Below are 20,450 nucleotides of genomic sequence, written 5' to 3'. Positions count from 1 at the left end.
AAATGGCAACAAATGAGAGAAGCCCATTTTCTCCATCATTACCAGTGCTTTTCCTTCTATAACAATTGTAATAAGTGACTTAAGAGTTTCCCATTTTCAGAAAGGTACTTTTTTCTTTCTTTCTTTCTTTTTTTTTTTTAAGAGTCAGGGGCTTGCTGTGTTGCCCAGGCTGGCCTTGAACTCGTTGGCTCAAGTGATCCTCCAGCCTCAGCCTCCCGAGTCGCTGGGACTAACTTCAGGCCCACAGTACCATACCTGGCTTAAAAAGGTGCTTTTGCTGCATTCCTCATTATTTTCTTTCAGACGCCCCTTAGTTCCTTCATTTGTAACAATGACAATATTTACCCTTACATAAGGCTTTAGTATTTAAATTACTGCAAATACATGACCTAATTTGATTGCTGGAGAGGTAGGTAAGGCAGATACCAGAAACCCACACTTTATAGAAATTCTATCTTTTTTAAGGATGAGTTCATGTCCTTTGCAGGGACATGGATGAAGCTAGAAACCATCATTCTCAGCAAACTATCACAAGGCCAGAAAACCAAACACCGCATGTTCTCACTCATAGGTGGGAATTGAACAATAAGAACACTTGGACATAGGGTGGGGAACATCACACACTGGGGCCTGTTGTGGGGTGGGGGGAGCGGGAAGGGATAGCATTAGGAGATATACCTAATGTAAATGACGAGTTAATGGGTGCAGCACACCAACATGGCACATGTATATATATGTAACAAACCTGCACGTTGTGCACATGTACCCTAGAACTTAAAGTATGATAATAATAATAAAAGAAAAAAAATTTTTTTTTGAGACAGAGTCTCTGTCGCCCAGGCTGGAATGCAGTGGCGTGATCTCGGCTCATTGTAACCTCCGACTCCTGTGTTCAAGCAATTCTCCTGCCTCAGCCACCCTAGTAGCTGGGATTACAGGCATGCACCACTACACCTGGCTAATTTTTGTATTTTTAGTAGAGACGGGATTTCAGTATGTTGGCCAGGCTGGTCTCAAACTCCTGACCTCAGGTGATCCACCCGCCTTGGCCTCCCTAAGTGCTGGGATTATAGGCATGAGCCCCCGTGCCCGGCCTGAAATTCTATCTTGTGATAACATGTCAGGGATGAACTCAAAATACCCTTTGATGAATGTTCACATGATCAAATGGAATTCTTCTTCTCTCCCCTGCAGTGCCAGTGGTGAGGGGACTCTCAGGTGTTATCCTATAAGGTCCAGAACATGTTAACAGATGCTTTGTGTTTTGCTTTTTTTAACCATGGAGAAAGGGGAATTGGGAATTAGATGGACATTGAAGACAGACTTCTCTCCCAGCAAAACTATATGATTCTGGTTATCCATCTTAATATTTCTGCATGTCAATTTCCCATGGAAAATCAGGCTCATCACAGGAACCAGCTGTCATCAGTTCTACTGTCTTACAAAGCGGAAACACAGCTTCTCGGCTATACTTGACAGTGGTATAGAAGTTTGCTATCATGTGTTTACGAAAATACAGTGATAAGAAACTTACACACTTTGTTTATTCTGGGAAAGTGAAGGAAGGATAAAGAGTGAAGCCCATTTCCACCCAAAGTCTAAGCTTACCAGCAGGTGGTGCTGTGACAAAAGCAATCAAGAGAAACCAAGGCAGGCAGGTGGGGTTTCTGGGCCCCAGAGATCGGCTCTGCTACCTCTCATCAAAGCCAGTGTTCGGGAGCGGGAGCGAAGGGCAGGAAGCTTGAGGGCAGCACAGGGCGGGCAGCATGCGCTGGATCCAACACCAAACAGTTTCTAGGGTCCTCGATCAGGGGTTCTTCTCCTAGCAAGGCTCACCACAGCTCTCCGCTTCCCGTTTCATTTCTTCCTTTCTCTCCCCTCAAAGCCCTTTCCCAATTATCTGGATTTCCAGCAGGAAGCAGGGAATAGAGCAGGCGGGAATGCCCTTCTCCCTAATACTTACCCTGCAGACACTGTGGCTTCAGGGATCTTCAAATATTAAGCACTTTAATATTCAGAAAGCACTTTCAGTTGTATAAGCAGCTCTACATATACTATTAGATGCTATCTGGATAAACAGAAATGCAAAGAACCTCCTCAGAAATAACTGAGGCAGCTCCTATGCAACCGCATGGAGACCTATCAGCTAAGTCTATGCCACTTTGGTCACTCAACATGTGCTTTACTGAATTACCTTTTCATCTAAATGCCCTACTTACCCCAAGCCTCCAAAGGGCAGAGTCTCACTCCAAGGTGCCTTACATGTAGTATGTGCACAATGGGACCGAAAAGAGACAATAAACCCAGCGGCAAGCACAACTAAACTGGAGGACTCAGGAAAAAAGCAATTCCAAGTCTCATACCCCTTTCTCCTGCAGCAGACACAGAAGTTAGGAAATGAGGTGTCCCTGCAACAGAGCTTGTGGGGCCCAGTGGCTGCCCCTGGCACAGAGTTGCTGTGGGGCCGATTTTAGAATCTGGAAGCGATTGCTGCTTCCGTGGACCACGCTCAGCCAGTTCTGACCACTCTGGAAGTGAGCTGCGGTGGAAGAGATCCACATACAAGGCCTGGGTCTGCTCCACCCCCGGGGACAGGTGAACCCTGCCCAGAGGGGGTTTAAGAACTGAGGAAGTCAGAGAACCAGCCCAGACCTGCAGCAACTAAGGCGTCGGTGTGAAAGCTTGGAGTTGTCCACATCTGCTTCAACCCAGTGGGGCAGCCCGAGGGAGAAGGCAAGGGGCTGGCAAGTGGAACCGGGGCAGGGGTCCCAAGGTGGTTTAGCTTCCAGTCTCAGCCAGAGCGCTCCGCCTGTACTGGGGAGTCAGCTCCCTTGGTCCCTGGGTCTCTCACTGGGCCGAGATGAGGCAATTCTCTTCCATGGCTTTAGTGGTTTCCAAAGAGCACTGTGTGCAAGTAGCCTGATGTGGAAATGAAGTACAGCCATTACGAAAACAAAGTCCACCCAGCAGCCTCCTAGAGGGGGACACAGAGCCCACCACCGAGTCTACTAGTTAAGAAATAAGAACTGCCCTGTCACTGAATTAGCCAGGTCCCACCCAAGGGCAGACCTAAAGAAGAAAGCCAGGTCTACATAGGAGGTGGTCCATGTGAGATGAAGACCAGCAGTATCTTCCACACAAGGTTCACACGTGTAGGGTGGGGGCGAGGTGAGGGCGGAAGTCCCTGTCTGTAAATGCAGTTGACTAGTAGCTGGGAATACTGGCTTTCTTAAGTACACACCGCTGCACCTACACGATTCCTGCTGGTGGTGGAGGGCAAGCCAACCAGCTTGATTGACCCTGTCCAAGTAAGAGGCAGGTTAACCTGCTTACATGAGCTACAGGCCCCCCAGGAAAACTGAAAACTTCGCTTCGTGAGAGTAAAGTTGTCCAGGGATCTCCCCTATCTATGCAACCTCTGTCTATCCCCCTTCTCACATCTTCCCTAAGAAGTACCCGAACATCTTACCCTAAGTCATAAGAAGAAATAGAAAAGCTGTAAGATCAGGCCTGGCACAGTGGCTCACACCTGTAATCCTAGCACTTTGGGAGGCTGAGGTGGGCAGATCACTTGAGGTTAGGAGTATGAGACCAGCCTGGCCAACATGGTGAAACCCCATCTTTACTAAAAATACAAAAATTGGCTGGGCATGGTGGCAGGTGCCTGTAATGCCAGCTATTCAGAGGCTGAGGCAGGAGAATCACTTGAACCCGGGAGGCGGAGGTTGCAGTGGGCAGAGAACACACCACTGCACTCCAGCCTGGGAGACAGAGCGAGACTCCATTTCAAAAAAAAAAAAAAAAAAAAAGAAAAGAAAAGCTGTAAGATCAGCTAATTATACTGCTTACCATTCGGTTAATTTCACATTTCATTCAATGTAGGTTAACTTACTGGATGTTTTTCTCTTAAAAAAAAATCAGAAATATCTGATAATCCCAATATTCCATCCATTCTTTCTAAACGCAAGCTAGTGTGACTGTCTCCAAGAAACAACTGGCTGCTGAGACAAAAGCAGATATTTGTAAATACTTGTAAATTTCATATTTATTGTAACAAAAACTATGACATGTCCATTTGTGCATTCTGCTTGAGTATAACTCTGGGTATGTAAATGGCCTAATGGGGCACTATACAACCATGCTGATTGTGGCAGCAGTAAGGAACACAGTTAAAAGTGTCTGTCAAAGTGGAGAGGCTGGGACAGGGGAGGAAAATGGGTTCAGGGCCCTTGGGTGCAGGTTCTTGTCCAGTGGCCTAAGATCCATTTCCTCTGGACAGAAACACTGCAGCTGCTCAGCCTCCTCATTCAGTGAAGTGAGGGTGAGTTGTGAGGCAGGCAGGCTCCTCAGAGGGGAGGGGGAGGGGAAACGTCAGTTACTTGGGCTGTGTCCTTACGCCAAGACTACAAAACATCGTAAGCCTCACTATACAACACTGAGCTATTTACAATAGAAATTCTCAATCAGCTGTTCTCTCAGAGAAAATTAGTGAATCCCAGTGACTTAAGTCACCTGACAGAGTAAAGCAACTCCTAGGAGTTAGTCTCCATATTCTACAAATGTCTATTATTTTCAAGACAAAACAAAACAAAACAAAAGCCTTTTCCCCCCAAAGAAATACAGAATTACAATATTATTAAATCATTTAGCAACGGCAGCCTGCCCTGCCTTCCAAACAAACAAAACAACAAAAAGCCATTTTAAAAAATATTACATTATCATTAACTGTTTCTCTGTAATATATTAAACCTTTTGTTCTTTGTCTTTACATATCTGATATGTTAGGGGGAGAAGTTAACAAATGTAAATCATATTGGTAAAGCATCACTAGAAGAAAGTGGTGATTATTTAAAAAAATAACCCAAAGAAAGAGAACCTACAGATTAGCTGCGACGACAGGTTGGGAACAGTGTCTGGGGGAAGGATGTGGAGTAAAACCCCTGGTTTAATGTGAGCCTGGGAGACTCTTGCAACTCAGTCTTTTGTGATTAGTTTATTTGTTAAACAGCTCGGCTGGGTCATAGTGGCGTGTCGTAATAATCTGGCAGCTGGTCCAGCTGGTAGTGCCGCGGCAGCTGTGGCTGGAGCTGAGGGGGTGGTGGCGGCTGCTGCTGCTGCTGCTGCTGCTGCTGTTGCTCCTGGTGATGCTTCATGATTTCTTTGACCTCCTCTTCCAGCTCCGGGGGTATGATAAACTGATCATCAGGATCCGGCTGAGCCGGGGCAGCAAAATAGCCTCCAGGCTTTCGAAGAGGTGCGTCTGTAGCCACCTCTATCACATTGTGGCTCCTTTCCTGGGGCGCAACAGAGCCATTGGCCCTCCGGCGCCCAATGGTCCCAACGGCAGAGAAGTCTGCCTTCCTGGGCAGACCTGGCTCATCCTCGTTGGCGCTGATGACAATGCCCTCATCGCTGGCCTCTGCTGGCACCTGAAGCAGGTGCTGCTGTTTCTCCTTCTCCTTGGCCCGGCTGCAGTGGATGTCCACCTCCACCTCCACCCGGCTGCCGTTGGTGAAGACGCCCTCGATGGGCTCCTCATCGTCACTGTCAAGGCCGTTGTCGGAGAAGGCGCTAGAGAACGTGGCGCTGGATAGCTGGCGCTGGAAGGAGTTGGACAGACAGATGGGGTGGAGCATGCAGCGCTGCTCACTGGGGTAGGCAGGGCTGTTCTCGCTTAGGGCTCCGGGCGGGGGCTCATCGGAGGCTGTTGACCCCACCTCGCTGCTCATCTCAGAAGTGGAGAGCTCACTGCTAATCTCGGAAGCCATGCCGCTGCTGGAGGATGGCACGCCCAGCCCATCTGAGGGCCGATCCTTGATCACCATGTTCACTGAGGGAGGAAAGATGCCAGGACTGGGTGGTGGCACAGCCCCACTGGCGCTGAGCTCGCAGCAGCAGAAGCTGTCCTCAGTGACACTGAGCTGCACCACCACAGCGCTGATGCTGTCGTGGCACCCGTAGCTCTGGGCCAGGGTACACAGCTTCTTGGCAGCAGCCAGGGCGTCGGGCACGTTGCGCACGGCCTCCACGGCCTCCTCGACGGACAGGCTGTCCCACAACCCCTTACTGCCTAGGATGAAGAACTCATCCTGGGGGGTGAGGAGCACGGACTGCACGTGGGGGCGAGGCACCACACTGGGATGGAGGAAGGTGTAGCCCAGGATGCGCGTGGACTCAGTCACTCCGTTCACCTTGCCATCCTGGAAGAACAAGGGTTTGCAGACAGACAGTTAATACAGAGCACCTGCGGCAACTGTGCAGGTTCCCTGCGGGTCCCTCGACTGTCTCGACTGTAGGACCACAGAGAAGTGCTGTGTGGCCCACAGAGGAAAGAAGGGCTCACTCTCTAGTGAGTAGTTAATGTGCACCTGTCATCAGAAACCCCAGGTAGTAGGCCTGGGCAGGTAAGGAGCAGTAGGGACAAAAGGAAAAGATTTCGGTTATGTGTGTTACTGGGACCCCATTCACACTAGGTCACAAGTCCTGCTGTTTATCTAAAGCAAGCCATCATCTAGCCTTACACAGCAAGCATAGCTGGCTAGCTCCTCCTGTAAACATGGGTTTACATCTTCCCTCCCTTGGTGAACATGGTGATCAAGGATCGGCCCTCAGACGGGCTGAGTGTAGGAAGACTCTGAGGTAGCAAGAGACTTTCTGATAGAGGCCAGTCCAGAGCAAAGACACATGACGCAGGCATATATCAAGACAATGCCCCTAAATCTTCCATTGCTCTCCATGATCACAAGAGGCAGTAGTGTCTAAAGGTCCAGAGAGGACTTGAAAGTACTTAAGCGGTGGAGAAAACCTTGGTTTGACTAGGTGGGTAAGAATGCTCATGTCAGGAGAACAGATGCTAAAGAAGAAATGCCAATTCTTACAACTTCCTTGAACTTGATTTCCTGTTGACCAATGGAGAAGGCAAGATCTGCTGGCTTTAGTTCAGCTATGTGCATGCTATTTAAATCAATTACCAAAGTGCCAGACCACTTGCCAATAAAAAGACCTGGGTTTTTTGTTTGTTTGTTTGTTTTTGCCATGTGTACCTGCTTGGTTCTTTATTCTTCAAATTTTGAGATTCTCAGGTCCATGACATACCTCTACATGCCCTAGTTTTAACACTTCTTTCCAGGAAAGGCTTCATTATGACAAATCCCTGTCTGGGATGACAAAGTGTTTCTTCCACAGAATATCCATTTCCTTTCCAGTCCTACCACTTCCCTTTATTTGGGATTTGGCAAGGTGTTTACTTGTCCTAGGGATGTCTTTCCCAGCTTCTCACACAACTTTGCCACACCACAGTTATAAGCAGGTAAGCATTCCTATTAGTAAAATTAGTAAGATGGGCTTCAAGCACAACCTTAAACTGCCTTGATTCTACTGACATAATCTGTCCCCAAAGCATGGAATTTGGCAGAAACTGTTCTTGCTGTTCTGTCCATCCCTTTAGATTTCTCTCCATCAAAACCAACGGTTTTGTGATTCATGAGCAATGAAGCTTCCACCATGGGCTCCAGGAGTTCTGCTCCATTCGCTAATTCATCAAAGTGTCAGTCATCTGCCCTGTGCCTGAAAAAATGATGTGGGCAGACAGCAGTGACCTGCAGAGAAACATCTACCTTCAAGAGGTTTCCAGTCTTACATTGCTGATAAAACCCATAGAACCATGTACAGTTTGAGGTGGACTCTGGTGAAAGCTTATAGTCCAGTAGAGAAAAAAGACTGACTCACACAGGCTTTGATGAGGGCCTTAAGAAAGAAACAGAAAGACTCAAGCTATACATGGGATTCTGTGCAAATGAGTCTGTGTGAATTTGTTCTCTGTCTATTCTTGGAGCAGAGAGGATGAACATGGATGGTAGACACTGTGCTAGGGAGCAGAAGACAGTCTAATGTGTACAGAATGCACTGAATTCAACTTTAGTTCAACATTATGCCAAACACAATTGAAGGTAAATGATTTCTGTGACCTACATGAATCATGGTTTGCACGTCAGACTTCTCTTGTTTTCTGTGCCTCGCCTCTTCCCTGCTTTTGTTTGCATTGCTTAATACTCAACAATGAGGTTTTGTTTTGTATTGTATTTTACTTCTCTTCCTTGAGACACGCCCTCCAAACACACACACCACAGTCTGTGTTGTGGGGACTGCCCTGTGCATTGTGGGGTGTTGAGCAGCATTGTCCTAGCAGCGCTGTAGGATGCTCAGTGGCCTCAATCCACTGCATGCCAATTGCACTCTCCGCCCCAGCTGTGATGACCAAAAATGTCTCCATATGTTGCCAAATGTCTTGTGGGGAAGCAAACTGCCCCCAGTTGAAAACTGCTTACTGTGTACTCAAATGGGACATGAGGTATGAACCAAAATAACAACTAGTACACTTACATAGACGTTCATAGTTTACAAGTCATACCAACCTTGTAAGATAGGACAGATGCATGATTATTCCCACTTTACAGATGAGAAAACTGAGGCTTAGAGAGGTTTAAAGGTCACAACCTGCAAGTGGCAGAGCTAAGATATGAAAACTAGCAGTGTGATGTCAGGGGTAGAGCCCTCAACCACCAAAGCAGCCCTCTGCAAAGTGGCTGCAAACATGGAATGGGATCATGCCCATGAAGCACGCAGCACAGTGTCTGATGCAGAGAGGCAACCAACAAGCATATACATCATAATGTAAGACATCTGCTTTGTGATACTATGGATTTGGAATTCTAATGTCAAACAAACTTCAAAAGTGTTCTTTGAAGGCAAATGCTCCCTAGCTAGTTTCTGCTATGACCTGGTCTCCTCTCCTATCCTCTCCTCTCCACCATCCTGGGGAACACCCCTGTTTTCTCACCTCAGTGATAATGGCCTTGTGCTGTTTAATCCTCTTCAGCTCTTCTTCACAGCTCATGATGTAAGATCTGGACAGAGGCAGCGGCTTTCCATTTCGACAGAGAACTGTTTGGCACTTGCCCACATTAGCAGAGGTCAAGGTGAAGGATCCTCCTGGATCCACAGGGTCATGCTTGATATGACAAAGGACAGCGGCACCACCAAGCTTCTGCCCAGCAGTTCCAAGTTTCCTGGAATCCGAAGAGAGGGGGTGACACTCAAACACAGCCCATCAGTGCCAGTTCTGCAAATTCAACAGCAAGACCGCACCACTGGACAGGGCCAGGAAGGAGACAGCTGGGGATTCCACTCCGCCTCCTTCATCAAAGCACACACTACTCTGCCTCTTTGATGAAAAGAGCCCCTGAATCTGACATCACACACATCCACACAGAGAGGCTCACAACTGGAAGACAGTATCACTGTACCATTAAAAGCCACAGGTGCTGCTCTGGAAGGCGGGTGCCCCTGGGCTGCCATGTACAGCCTGCTACCCTCATCAACCACACTGCCCTATCAGCACACTCCAGACAGCAGGAAAATGACTTCTTTCTCCATCTGCTTCTCTAAATTCCCTCTGTCCCCAGAAAAGGAACATTGAAAAAACCATGTACGTAAGAGCAGGTATAAACACCCTACCCCACTGACAGGCACACTTTAGAAAAACCTGACAACCCTCTCCTCCTTATAAGGGTGTTTGCTGGTAGCAGCCTTGAAGTATTGGAGTGTTCGTGTTCCTGCCCTATATAGTAAAGACTTTCTGGACCAGCACCATCTATTCTAGAAAATTCATAGAAAGGACATTCTAGTAATCAAATACCAAGTGCTTGTGATTTATCTTTTTAATCATGAGAATCCACAGACCTACCAAATACAGGAAGCACCTGCAAATTCTGAAAATCAAAAATCAAAAACCCCTCTTACAAAGCTACTTGTTCTGGCAGATTATCAAGGGAGAGAAATAGCAGAGAGGGACAAAAGACCATTATTGCTCCCATGGCCTCATGAACTCCTATGGCAAGCCCCACAAATGGTAACACTGCCCAGGCCCCTGCTGTTCCTGAGTGGTATAGGAGCAAGAAAGTTAAGAAAAACAGTCTCCCATTTTACAAGGGCAGACCCTCAGGTACTGTCTGCTCCTATCACGTGTGTAAGGTAAGCAACTGGCAAGAAGAGCAATGGAAACCAGGGCTGCCTACTTGCATGCATTAGGAAATCCCGCACAAAGACCAGTTCCCCTAAGGACCAAAAGCTCACCACACAACCCGTACCCTCTTAACAGATAGGGAAAATAAGAGACATACAAAAGACCCTGGAGAAGGGCCTATAGTTTAGGTTCCTAAACTCCAACTTTCAGATATTTGGCTCTAGACCCTTCCAAGGCATCTCTACTTTCTCCCTTTCACAGGCACAGTGATTTGTAAAAAGTATAGCAAGTAATCCGAGACTGGGGTTCTCGGCTTTTAATTCTTACCCAGTGCTTGAGGGTGCATAAAAAGCAGACCTTTTGGGGGTTGTGAAGGGATGTGTTTGTGCTGTGGTCTGTATGCACATGTGTATGTGTGTGCATATGATACATGCTTGCTGTTTTTCTAGAACAAAAGGGTGGTAAAAACAGGAAAGCTGATGTGCCTGCTAGTTACAACATCCTTTGAAGGGAGTCTCACAACCCGAGGTCAGGTCCTGGCTGCATTACCTATTAGCCCGTAGGCACTGTGCTTCACCTCACTGTACATCACTTTCAGTAACATTACCCAGCTAACTGGTAACAATTTATGACACATAAGGTAAAATTTAGAACAATGACTGGTACATATTAAGGGCTTGCTGGATATTAGCCATTATTGTTCAGTTGCTAATTGTATATGCTCACTGAGAATCTGAAAGTCAGGGGTGAGTGTAGCAGCAAGAACCACCCCAGGCTTGCCTCCACCAAGCTCTCTGAGAGGAACCATTTGTGATGCAGGTATCACTGTAAAGGCTGCTCTGAACACTCCTCCCCAGACACCACTTCTGCCCTTCTAACAAAGCTACTTGCTCTGGCAGAATATCAAGGGAGAGAAAGAGCAGATAAGGATAAAATACCATGACTGCTCTCATGACCTCAAATACCAGTACACTCATCACTCCTGGGTCCCACATGAGTGAGTCTGCAGTACAATACTTAGAGACAGGAAATTCCATTATTACCTAGAAAGCCATGAAGGTGGTAAGAATAAACAATTCTTTGAATGAAGGAATCCTCATTCCTCTAAGAGTTACAAACAATATTCCACAATTTCTACAGCAACCTAAAGCTCTGCTGCTGGTGGAAACTCCAGGCTATGGCCTAGGATTCTGCCAGTAACACTGTCTTGAACATTTAATAAAGGAGAAAACAAAATATAAAGAATGATTTAACTCTTGGGCTAAAATCTGACCATCTTGATTTCACAAAGGTTTGCACTATCTCAAACCAGTGATAGTATTTCATAAGGGCCAAGAAACTAGGATAGAAACGGTCCATTTCAAAGAGAGGTCCCCACACCAGAAAGTCTAAAAAGCCCCTACAGCTCACATGATTTGGGAGGAGAAATGGCATTGCAAACAATCTGATGAAAATCTGCAATCAATACAGGCCAGTGAGGTCCAGTTCTCAGAGAAACTAATTCCTTGTCATTGCCTGAGCCTTCTACAAAGTTGTCTGAACATCAGTATGTCTCAAACCGGAGCACCACTCCTGATGCCTGGGCAACACCAAACTTGCCTGAATGCATCTTGGTACTCATAGTCAAAAAACATGGCTTGGAGACCATTGGGCACCTGCTTTTCTAAACAGAGGATAAACACTCAAAGAGCAAGAAAACACACAGCAGGTAAGCAGGAACTCTGAGTTTTACCTTTGCATGACAATGAATGTATTGACCATGTATTCTTCTTCGTTTTTTGTTTTTTGCAGCTCTTCAGCCAAAATGTCACTCATAGTGCACTGGAGAAGGTAGGGCACCTCCACATTCCGGTCTCCGTCAAACACACCATACAGGGCTTCGCGGTTGTCACAGAAGTTATTCACCGACAGGGCTGCGACACACAACCTACAAGGCAACCACACTTCTGTGCTGAGTCCACTCATCCTCCTGCTCCAGGCCCAGCCCAGTGCTTATTTCAAGATTGTCCTAACTCAGTTTTGTCTCTTTCTTCATGACTCCAGACAGATTAAGGGCAGGTAAACTGACTCCAGCTAATTTCTAACAGCCAATTTTGATAAGCAGAGAAGGATGAGCACAAATTATGCTTCACACATGCCTTCCTACATGCTTCTCTTCTGATGAGTTTATTTTTAAATGTCAGTGACAGAAGGGGAAAAAGAGGCATGGGAAATAAGAGAAGATTATGAATCCATATCTACATATACATTCAATAAGCAGTTATTAACGAGAATCTCCACATCCAGCCAAAATAGAAAACTAAAACACTGGGAAAAATAGACGAAACCTATATGAAAAGCATGTACAAATACAGAAAAAGCCTCAAATGACTTTTAAAAAATTATTTTTATTTTATTTTTTTTTGAGACAGGGTCTCCCTCTATCACCTAGGCTGCAGTGCAGTAGTGTGATCTCGGCTCACTGCAGTCTCCACTTCTAGGGCTCAAGCGATTCTCCCACCTCAGCCTCCTGAGTAGCTAGGACTACAGGAGTATGCCACCATGCCCAGCTAATTTTGTATGTTTAGTAGAGATGGGATTTCACCATGTTGGCCAGGCTGGTCTCAAACTCCTGAGCTTAAGCAATCTGCCAGCCTCAGCCTCCCAAAGTGCTGGGATTACAGGTGTGAGCCACTATGTCCAGCCTTCAAATGACCTTTTTAAAAGGCAGGAAAAACAAACAAACAAACAAACAAACCCCAACTGGACAATAAGAGCACAGGTCAGTGATCCTGGAGAGAGCCTGCTTCCCGCCCAGCTTCCTCCTGGGGAAGTGTCCAGGCTGCAGCACAGGGAGGAAGACCCAGGTGGAGGCTGTGGTCTCCGTGCATTGAGGAGATGGAGCTGGGGGCTGAAGGAGGACAAGGTGGCCAGAGTCCGCAGTCAGTGCACTGGAGGAGGATAGTGGTTCCTGGCAAATGTGGAAAGTTTGGAGACTGTCTCCACTCCAAACTCAAAAGAATCAAACTGTTTCCAAGCAACTGTGTCCCAGAAACTGTCCAAAATGAAACAGAGAGGAAAAAAAAAGACTGGGAAAAAAAAACAATAAGGCCAGGACCTTAGTGAGTGGTGGGATAACTTCAAACAGCCTACTATACTACAGGGAATTGGAGTCTTCGAAAGAAGAGACAGATAACACTTTTGAGGAGTTGATGGCTGAAAACATTTCCAATATGAAGAAAATTATAAAACTACAGATACTGCAAGCAAGAGAAACATGAAAAAGACTTAACTGAGACACATCAAAATCAAATTGCTAGAAACCAGGAACAAAGGCGGGAGGTAGAGTGGGGAAACCAGGACGTGCCCAACAGCAGGCTTCTCCCTGGAAACCTGGTAGGAGACAGTGGAGCAACATCTTGAACATACCAATGGAAAACAACTAGAAAACAACCTAGATTTCTAAGCCAGTACAAACAGCTCTGAAAAGTTAAGGGGAAATAAAGACATTTCCAGATGCACAAATAAAAGCATTTACCACCAGCAGGATGGCACTAAAGAAATGGAAAAGGAAATCCTTGAGGCACAAGAAAATGACACTAGATGGAAATCCGGAACTGTACAAAAGAATGAAGCACAACGATAATGACAGCCAGGTGAGTGAACAGAAACATTTCCTCATTTTTTGTTTAATTTTTTTTTGAGATGGAGTCTCACTCTGTCACACAGGCTGGAGTGCAGTGGTGTGATCTTGGTTCACTGCAATCTCTGCCTCCCGGGTTCAAGTGGTTCTCCTCCCTCAGCCTCCTGAGTAGCTGGGATTACAGGCACCCGCCACCACGCCCAGCTAATTTTTGTATTTTCTGTAGAGACAGCGTTTCACCATCTTGGCCAGGTTGGTCTCATACTCCTGATCTCGAGCGATCCGCCCGCCTCGGCCTCTCAAAGTGCTGGGATTACAGGCATGAGCCACCATGCCCAGCCTCATTTTCTTATTTTAAAAATCACCTTAGAACAGTGATTCTTAATAGAATATTCAATAATATTCTAATGGGTATTGGGAGGCAACAACAAAGAATTATCTGGCTCAAAATGTCAATGGTATTGAAGTTGAGAAACACTGCTTTAGAAAATAACTAAAGTAAAAATAACAATAATGTATTTTGGAGGTTATAACATAGATAGAAGCAGAACATATGACAACAACAGCATAAAGGCCAGGACAGGAGAAGGAGAAGTACATATTTGCAAGGTTCTTATATGTGAAATGACATTACTATTACTTGAAGGTAAACAGTAATAAGTTAAATATCATACTATAAACTCTAAACAAGCCACACATGTACACACAGAGACACACGGTAGAATAAGAATAAATAAAGATAAAATCAAATCATAACAAATAATCCAAAAGAATGAAGAAAAAGGAAAAAGGAAATAAAGAACAGATGGCACAAATAGAAAACAATAGTAAGGTGGAAGGTTTAAACCTAACCATATCAATAATTTCATTAAATATAAAGGCCTTAACACTACCGAAAAGACAAAAAATTCAGACTGAATAAAAAAGACCTAATTACATGCTGCCTATAAGAAATCCATTTTAAATATGAGACAAATAGGTTAAAAGTAAAAGGATTTTTTAAAAGGTATACCATGCTAACATTAATCAAAAGAAAGTTGAAATGGCTATGTTAATATCAGACAAAGTATATTTCAGAACAAAGAATATTATAGGAATAGAGAGTCATAATGATAAAGCGGTCAGTTCATCAAGAGGCTACATCATTCTACATGTTTACATACTTAACAGAGCTTCAAGATGTATGAAGCAAAAACTGACAGAACTACAAGGAGAAACAGACAAATCCATATTCATAGCCTCTCAATCATCAACAGAAGAAGAAGACAGAAAACTGGTAGGAGGCTTGAGCAACAATATCAACCAACTTGAGTTAACTGGCACCATACCCAACAGCAATTTTTTTTTTTAAATGCACACAGAACTTTTACCAAGATAGGTAAGATTCTGGACCAAAAATCAGTCTAAATAAGTTTAAAGGATTCAAGTCATACAAAGCGTGTTCTCCAACGATATTAGTGAAATTACTTAGAAAAAAATTTACAACTCTAAATGCTTATATTACAGAATTAGAGGTCTCAAATCAATAATCTAAGCTTCCATTTAAAGAAACTAGAAAAAGAAGTACATAACAAACCCAAAGCAAGAAGAAAGGGAATCATAAAAATAAGAAAAGCAGTTGAGTGTGATAGCTCACACCTGTAATCTCAGTACTTTTGAGAGGCCAAGGCAGGAGGATTGCTTGAGGCCAGGAGTTTAAGATCAGCCTGGGCAACAGAACAAGACCCTGTCTCTTAAAAACAAACAAACAAAACAAACAAAAAAAAACAAAAAACCCATAAAACAAAAATTAAAACATAAGAAATGTGAAACAGAAAAATTATAGAGAAATATCAGTAAAACAAAAAATCTAGTTCTTTGAGAATATCAATAAAATCGATAAACCAAATCAAACTGATCAGGAAAAAGAAAACACAAATTACCAACATTAGGAATGAGAGAGGGGAGGAACATCTCTACAGATTCTACAGATTTTAAAAGCATAATAATGGGCTGGGCATGGTGGCTCATGCCTGTAATCCCAGCACTTTGGGAGGCTGAGGCGGGTGGACCATTTGAGGAGTTCGAGATCAGCCTGGCCAACATGGTGAAACTCTGTCTCTACTAAAAATACAACAAATTAGCTGGGCGTGGTGGCGCACACCTGCAGTCCCAACTACTCAGAAGGCTGAGGCAGAAGAATTGCGTGAACCCGGAAGGGAAAGGTTGCAGTGAACCGAGATTGTGCCACTGCACTCCAGCCTGGGTGACAGAGTGAGACTCCATCTCAAAAAAAAAAAAAAAAAAAAAAAAAACCTAATAATGGGATATTATGAACAGGCTTATGTTAATACATTTGAAAACTAGATAAAGCAGACCAATTCCTTGAAAGACACAAATTACCAAAGTTTGTTCAAGAAGAAAGAGATAATCCTATTTAAAGAAATTGTAGGTTTAAAAAAACCCAGAACAGATGGCTTCACTGGTGAATTCTTTTAAATATTTAAGAAGGCTATATTACCAATTTTATACAAACTCCTCCAGAAAACTCAAGATGAGGAAACACTTCCCAACTCATTCAATGAGGCCAGCATTACCCTGATACCAAACCCAAAGACATCACAAGAGAGCTACAGACTAATATCCACCATGGAACATAGACATCCTCAACAAATTAACAGCAAATCTAATCCAGCAGCATGTAAGAAATATAATACTTTAGGCTGGGTGTGGTAGCTCACGCCTGTAATCCTAGCTCTTTGGGAGGCAGAGGAGGGCAGATCACTTGAGGTCAGGAGTTAGAGACCAGCTTGACCAACATGGAGAAACCCTGTCTCTACTAAAAATATAAAATAAGCCAGATATGGTGGCGTATGCCTGAAATCCTAGCTACTCGGGAGGCTGAGGTGGAGAACTGCTTGAACCCGGGAGGCGGAGGTTGCGGTGAACCGAGATCGTGCCATTGCACTCCAGCCTGGGCAATAAGAGTGAAACGCTGTCTAAAAAAAAAAAAAAAGAAAAATATACTACATCGTGACCAAATGCATTTATACTTGGAATGCAAAGTGTATTTAACATTTTAAAATCAATCAATATAATTAAACACATCAACAGACTGAAAAAGAAAAAAAACCATACAGTCATCTCAATTGATCCAGAAAAAGTCTATGACAAAATGTGTTATCTGTTTATTATAAAAACTAAGATTTCATTATAAAATCTTAACAAACTAGATATAGAAGAGAATTAACTTGATAAAGGATGTCTACAAAAATACCGAGAGCTAACATCACATTTGATTGTGAATGAACAAGTTTTCACCAAAGAAGGTATATGGATGATAAATAAACATATGGAAAGAGTAGGGAAATGCAAATTAAAACCACAATGAGATATTATTATTAGAATGGCCAAAACAACAACAACCTGACAATAACACCTGCTGGTAAGGATGTGTAGCTACTGGAACTCTTAGACACTGCTGTTGGGAGTGCGAAATGATACAGGCACTTCGGAAACAGTTTGGCAGTTTCTTACAAAAGTAAATATACACTTACCATATGACCCAGCAATCCTTATCCCTAGGCATTTGTCCAAGAGAAATGAAAACAAGCATTCATAAAAAACCTGTATGTAACTGTTTGCAACCTGTAGCACTTTCATTCGCAATTGCTAAAAACTTGAAACAATCTAAACATCCTTCAAATGGTGAACGGGTAAAACAAAAACAAACCATAATATGTCCATGCTATGGAATGCTACTCAGCAATAAAAAGCAATGAAAAGAAACGAACTACTGACACATGCAATAGTACAAATGAATCTCAAACGCATTATGTGATGGGAAAGAAGTCAGACTGAGAAGGCCATATACTATATAATTCTGTTTATAGGACATCCTGGAAAAGGCAAAATTAATGAGATTAAAAAACAGATCAGGAGTTGCCAAGGACAGGGGCTGGGGAGAAGAACTGACAAAAATGGGCATGGGTAAATTTTGGTAGGTGAAGGAACTGGCCTATAACCTGCAGTGGTGGTTACACATGATGATATTCTTTTACCAAAACTTGCAGAACTGCCGGGCACGGCAGCTCACGCCTGTAATCCCAGCACTTTGGGAGGCCAAGGCGGGCGGATCATGAGGTCAGGAGATCGAGACCATCCTGGCTAACACAGTGAAACCCCGTCTCTACTAAAAATACAAAAATTAGCCGGGCGTGGTGGCGGGCGCCTGTGGTCCCAGCTACTTGGGAGGCTGAGGCAGGAGAATGGCGTGAACCCGGGAGGCGGAGCTTGCAGTGAGCCCAGATTGCACCACTGCACTCCAGCCTGGACAACGGCACAAGACTCCGTCTCAAAAAAAAAAAAAACTTGTAGAACTGTACATTAAAAAGGGTGAATTTTACTGAATATAGATTATACCTCTTACATATATACATTAATAAAAAGAAAAAATTATTAAGCACCTGCTATGTATCATGGCTACATACCAGATATATAAACTTAAAAATATAATCCCTCCCTTTAAGGAGCTCAGGGATAAATAATAATAGTAATGACCATTAGCATTAATAATATTAGTAGTTAACACTTAAATAGGGCTTATCATATGGCATACATTGTTCTAAGTATGTCATACATATTAACTCACGTGATCCTGTAACAACCCCATGAGGATAGGTAGTTTTTTCTTATTTCCTATTTTAGCTAAAGAGAGACTGAGAAACTGCCCATGGTCACACAGCAAGAAAGTATAGAACCCAGGTGCAAAGCCAGGCAACCTGGCTTCTATCTCAATCCTTTGAAATTCTTGCCTCTATTTATTATGAAAAACAAGTTATCCAAAATTATATGGCAATTAGTGGCAAAGTTAAATTTTAAAGTCATTTTATTCCGTCTTCCTTCTGTAGGCTCCCCTTGCTAATTGGAATGAGGTAGTATGAAAGAGAAAAAAAATTACAGTAACGTAGTTTTTTTTTTCTTTTCTTTTTTTTTTTTTTTTAAAGTATAGTGGTGATCATTCTTAGCATTTCTTTTCTGGTGAAGTTTCCTGTTTGGTTTTTAACCTAAAGAAGAGGCTAGGTTGGGAGTAGTGGCTCACATCTGTAATCCCAGCACTTTGGGAGGCTGAGGCAGGTGGATCACCTGAGGTCAGGAGTTCAAGACTGGCCTAGCCAACATGGTGAAACCCTGTTTCTACTAAAAATACAAAAATTAGTTGGGCATGGTGGTGGGCGCTGTAATCCCAGCTACTTGGGAGGCTGAGGCAGGATAATCACTTGAACCCGGGAGGCGGAAATTGCAGTGAGCCGAGATTGCGCCATTGCACTCTGGCCTGGGCGACAAGAGTGAAACTCCATCTCAAAAAAAAAAAAAAAAAAGAGGCTAATTATCCAACTGCAGCTCCCTCTTGGGTTTCCCCAAAGGATCTGAAATGACCTGACAGGAAGGCAATACTACACCTCAGAGAAAAGGAGGGAGGGAGAGAAGAGAATAGATGTCTATTGAGATTTGGAGAGAGGACAACCAGTTTTCCCCTTCTTTTAAGGTGGCAAGCAGCAAACTCTGTGTTTAAATAACTATTGACAATGCAAACAAAGTAAAAACAAAACAAAAAACACCAAAAAACAAACAAAAACCTCTCGAGAAACTTTTATTGGCAAAACCAAAGGGTAAGAAAAGCAAGGGAAAATATAAAGGGAGGGCCAAGCATAGCCTGGGACTACTGGGATGTTGTCCATTTTCTATTTCTTGTATTTATTTATTTATTTTTCTCTTTCAATGACTCTGTTCATTTTTTATTTCTGGATACAGGTGGTGGTCTGAAGGTGTGTTCACTTTGCAAGAATTCAAAGGGTTGTAGTGCACTTTGCTGTACACAAATGGTACTATGTGACACAATTGTGGAAGGGGGAATTATGCCCAAAAGCCCACCCAGATCTAATTGGTTACTTGCTCCATTAAGACACGAGTAGATATTAGATATTAATATACAGAGTTATTTAAAAACTAATCTTAGATTTCACATTAGTGTTCAGAAATGAGCAGTTTCATTTACTGGTGTTTGTAAGGAAGACATAAAAGATCCTTTGATCTAAAAAGTAATGATCTCCAGAAAGAAACTTTGAGTGCTCTAAAGAATATATGAATTCTCCTCTGCCCCAACACAATGACATACTGTGCAAAGTCCATGGAAATGAGGGAGTAGCTGGAGCCCAGGCAGAACTGAGGCACACCACCTCGGGTTATTCTGCCTTTTCTGAGCAAAGAGAACAGAGTTGTTAACTCTTCTCTGGAGAGCACAAGGCCAAATGACACCTTAGGGAGAGGGGAAAAGATCAATGTGTCAGATCTAGAATTTGAGTTGATGCTGTTTTCTGTTCCAAAGAAAAGCAGGCAGAATGGCAGCAACAATTCCAAACCTTTTATTTTCTATGAAGAGTATTCAGCTAGTCAGTGGTTCTCAAGCCTAGACCCATACTAGAATCACCTGGGGGAGATTTTAAAACACTCTGATTTAATGAGTCTAGGTTGGGAGACTTTTTAAAAACTTTCCTTACCTTACTGATTCTAATGTGTGCCCAGGGTTGAATACTAATGTTAGCTATTATTAGATCTACCTCCACTTTCTGTTCTTCCTTACAATACTTCTGTGTTCTTATACTTCAGCTAATTAAATTATGACCGTTCTAATTTACAGGATTCTTTACCTGTCTAGGTACTAATTATTAGCACCTCTTCATATAATACAAGCAAGCCTGAAAAGCCTGGTTACATTTTTCAGGAAAAATCAACATCTGTATCTAAGAGAGGGAAGGGTGGGGA

General features: G+C 43.6%; 1 protein-coding gene across 1 annotated transcript in view; it reads right to left on the bottom strand.

The window, feature by feature from the left end:
• Positions 1-4,027: 4,027 nt before the first annotated feature.
• PHLPP1 (PH domain and leucine rich repeat protein phosphatase 1) overlaps positions 4,028-20,450 on the bottom strand; it is a 253,641-nt gene continuing 237,218 nt past the window's right edge. Inside the window, exons 15-17 of the mRNA XM_003827268.4 lie at positions 11,757-11,951; positions 8,840-9,068; positions 4,028-6,200 (exon numbers count right to left, since the gene is read on the bottom strand). Of these exons, the coding sequence (XP_003827316.2) occupies positions 5,019-6,200; positions 8,840-9,068; positions 11,757-11,951 (1,606 nt within the window). The 3' untranslated portion in view covers positions 4,028-5,018. The remainder of the gene's footprint in view (positions 6,201-8,839; positions 9,069-11,756; positions 11,952-20,450) is intronic.

This window comes from Pan paniscus, chromosome 17, assembly GCF_029289425.2.
Source record: "Pan paniscus chromosome 17, NHGRI_mPanPan1-v2.0_pri, whole genome shotgun sequence".
In the NCBI taxonomy this organism is placed as follows: Eukaryota; Metazoa; Chordata; class Mammalia; order Primates; family Hominidae; genus Pan; species Pan paniscus.
Note: the sequence above shows the minus strand (reverse complement) of the source record. Positions and strands in the feature narration are given on the sequence as shown.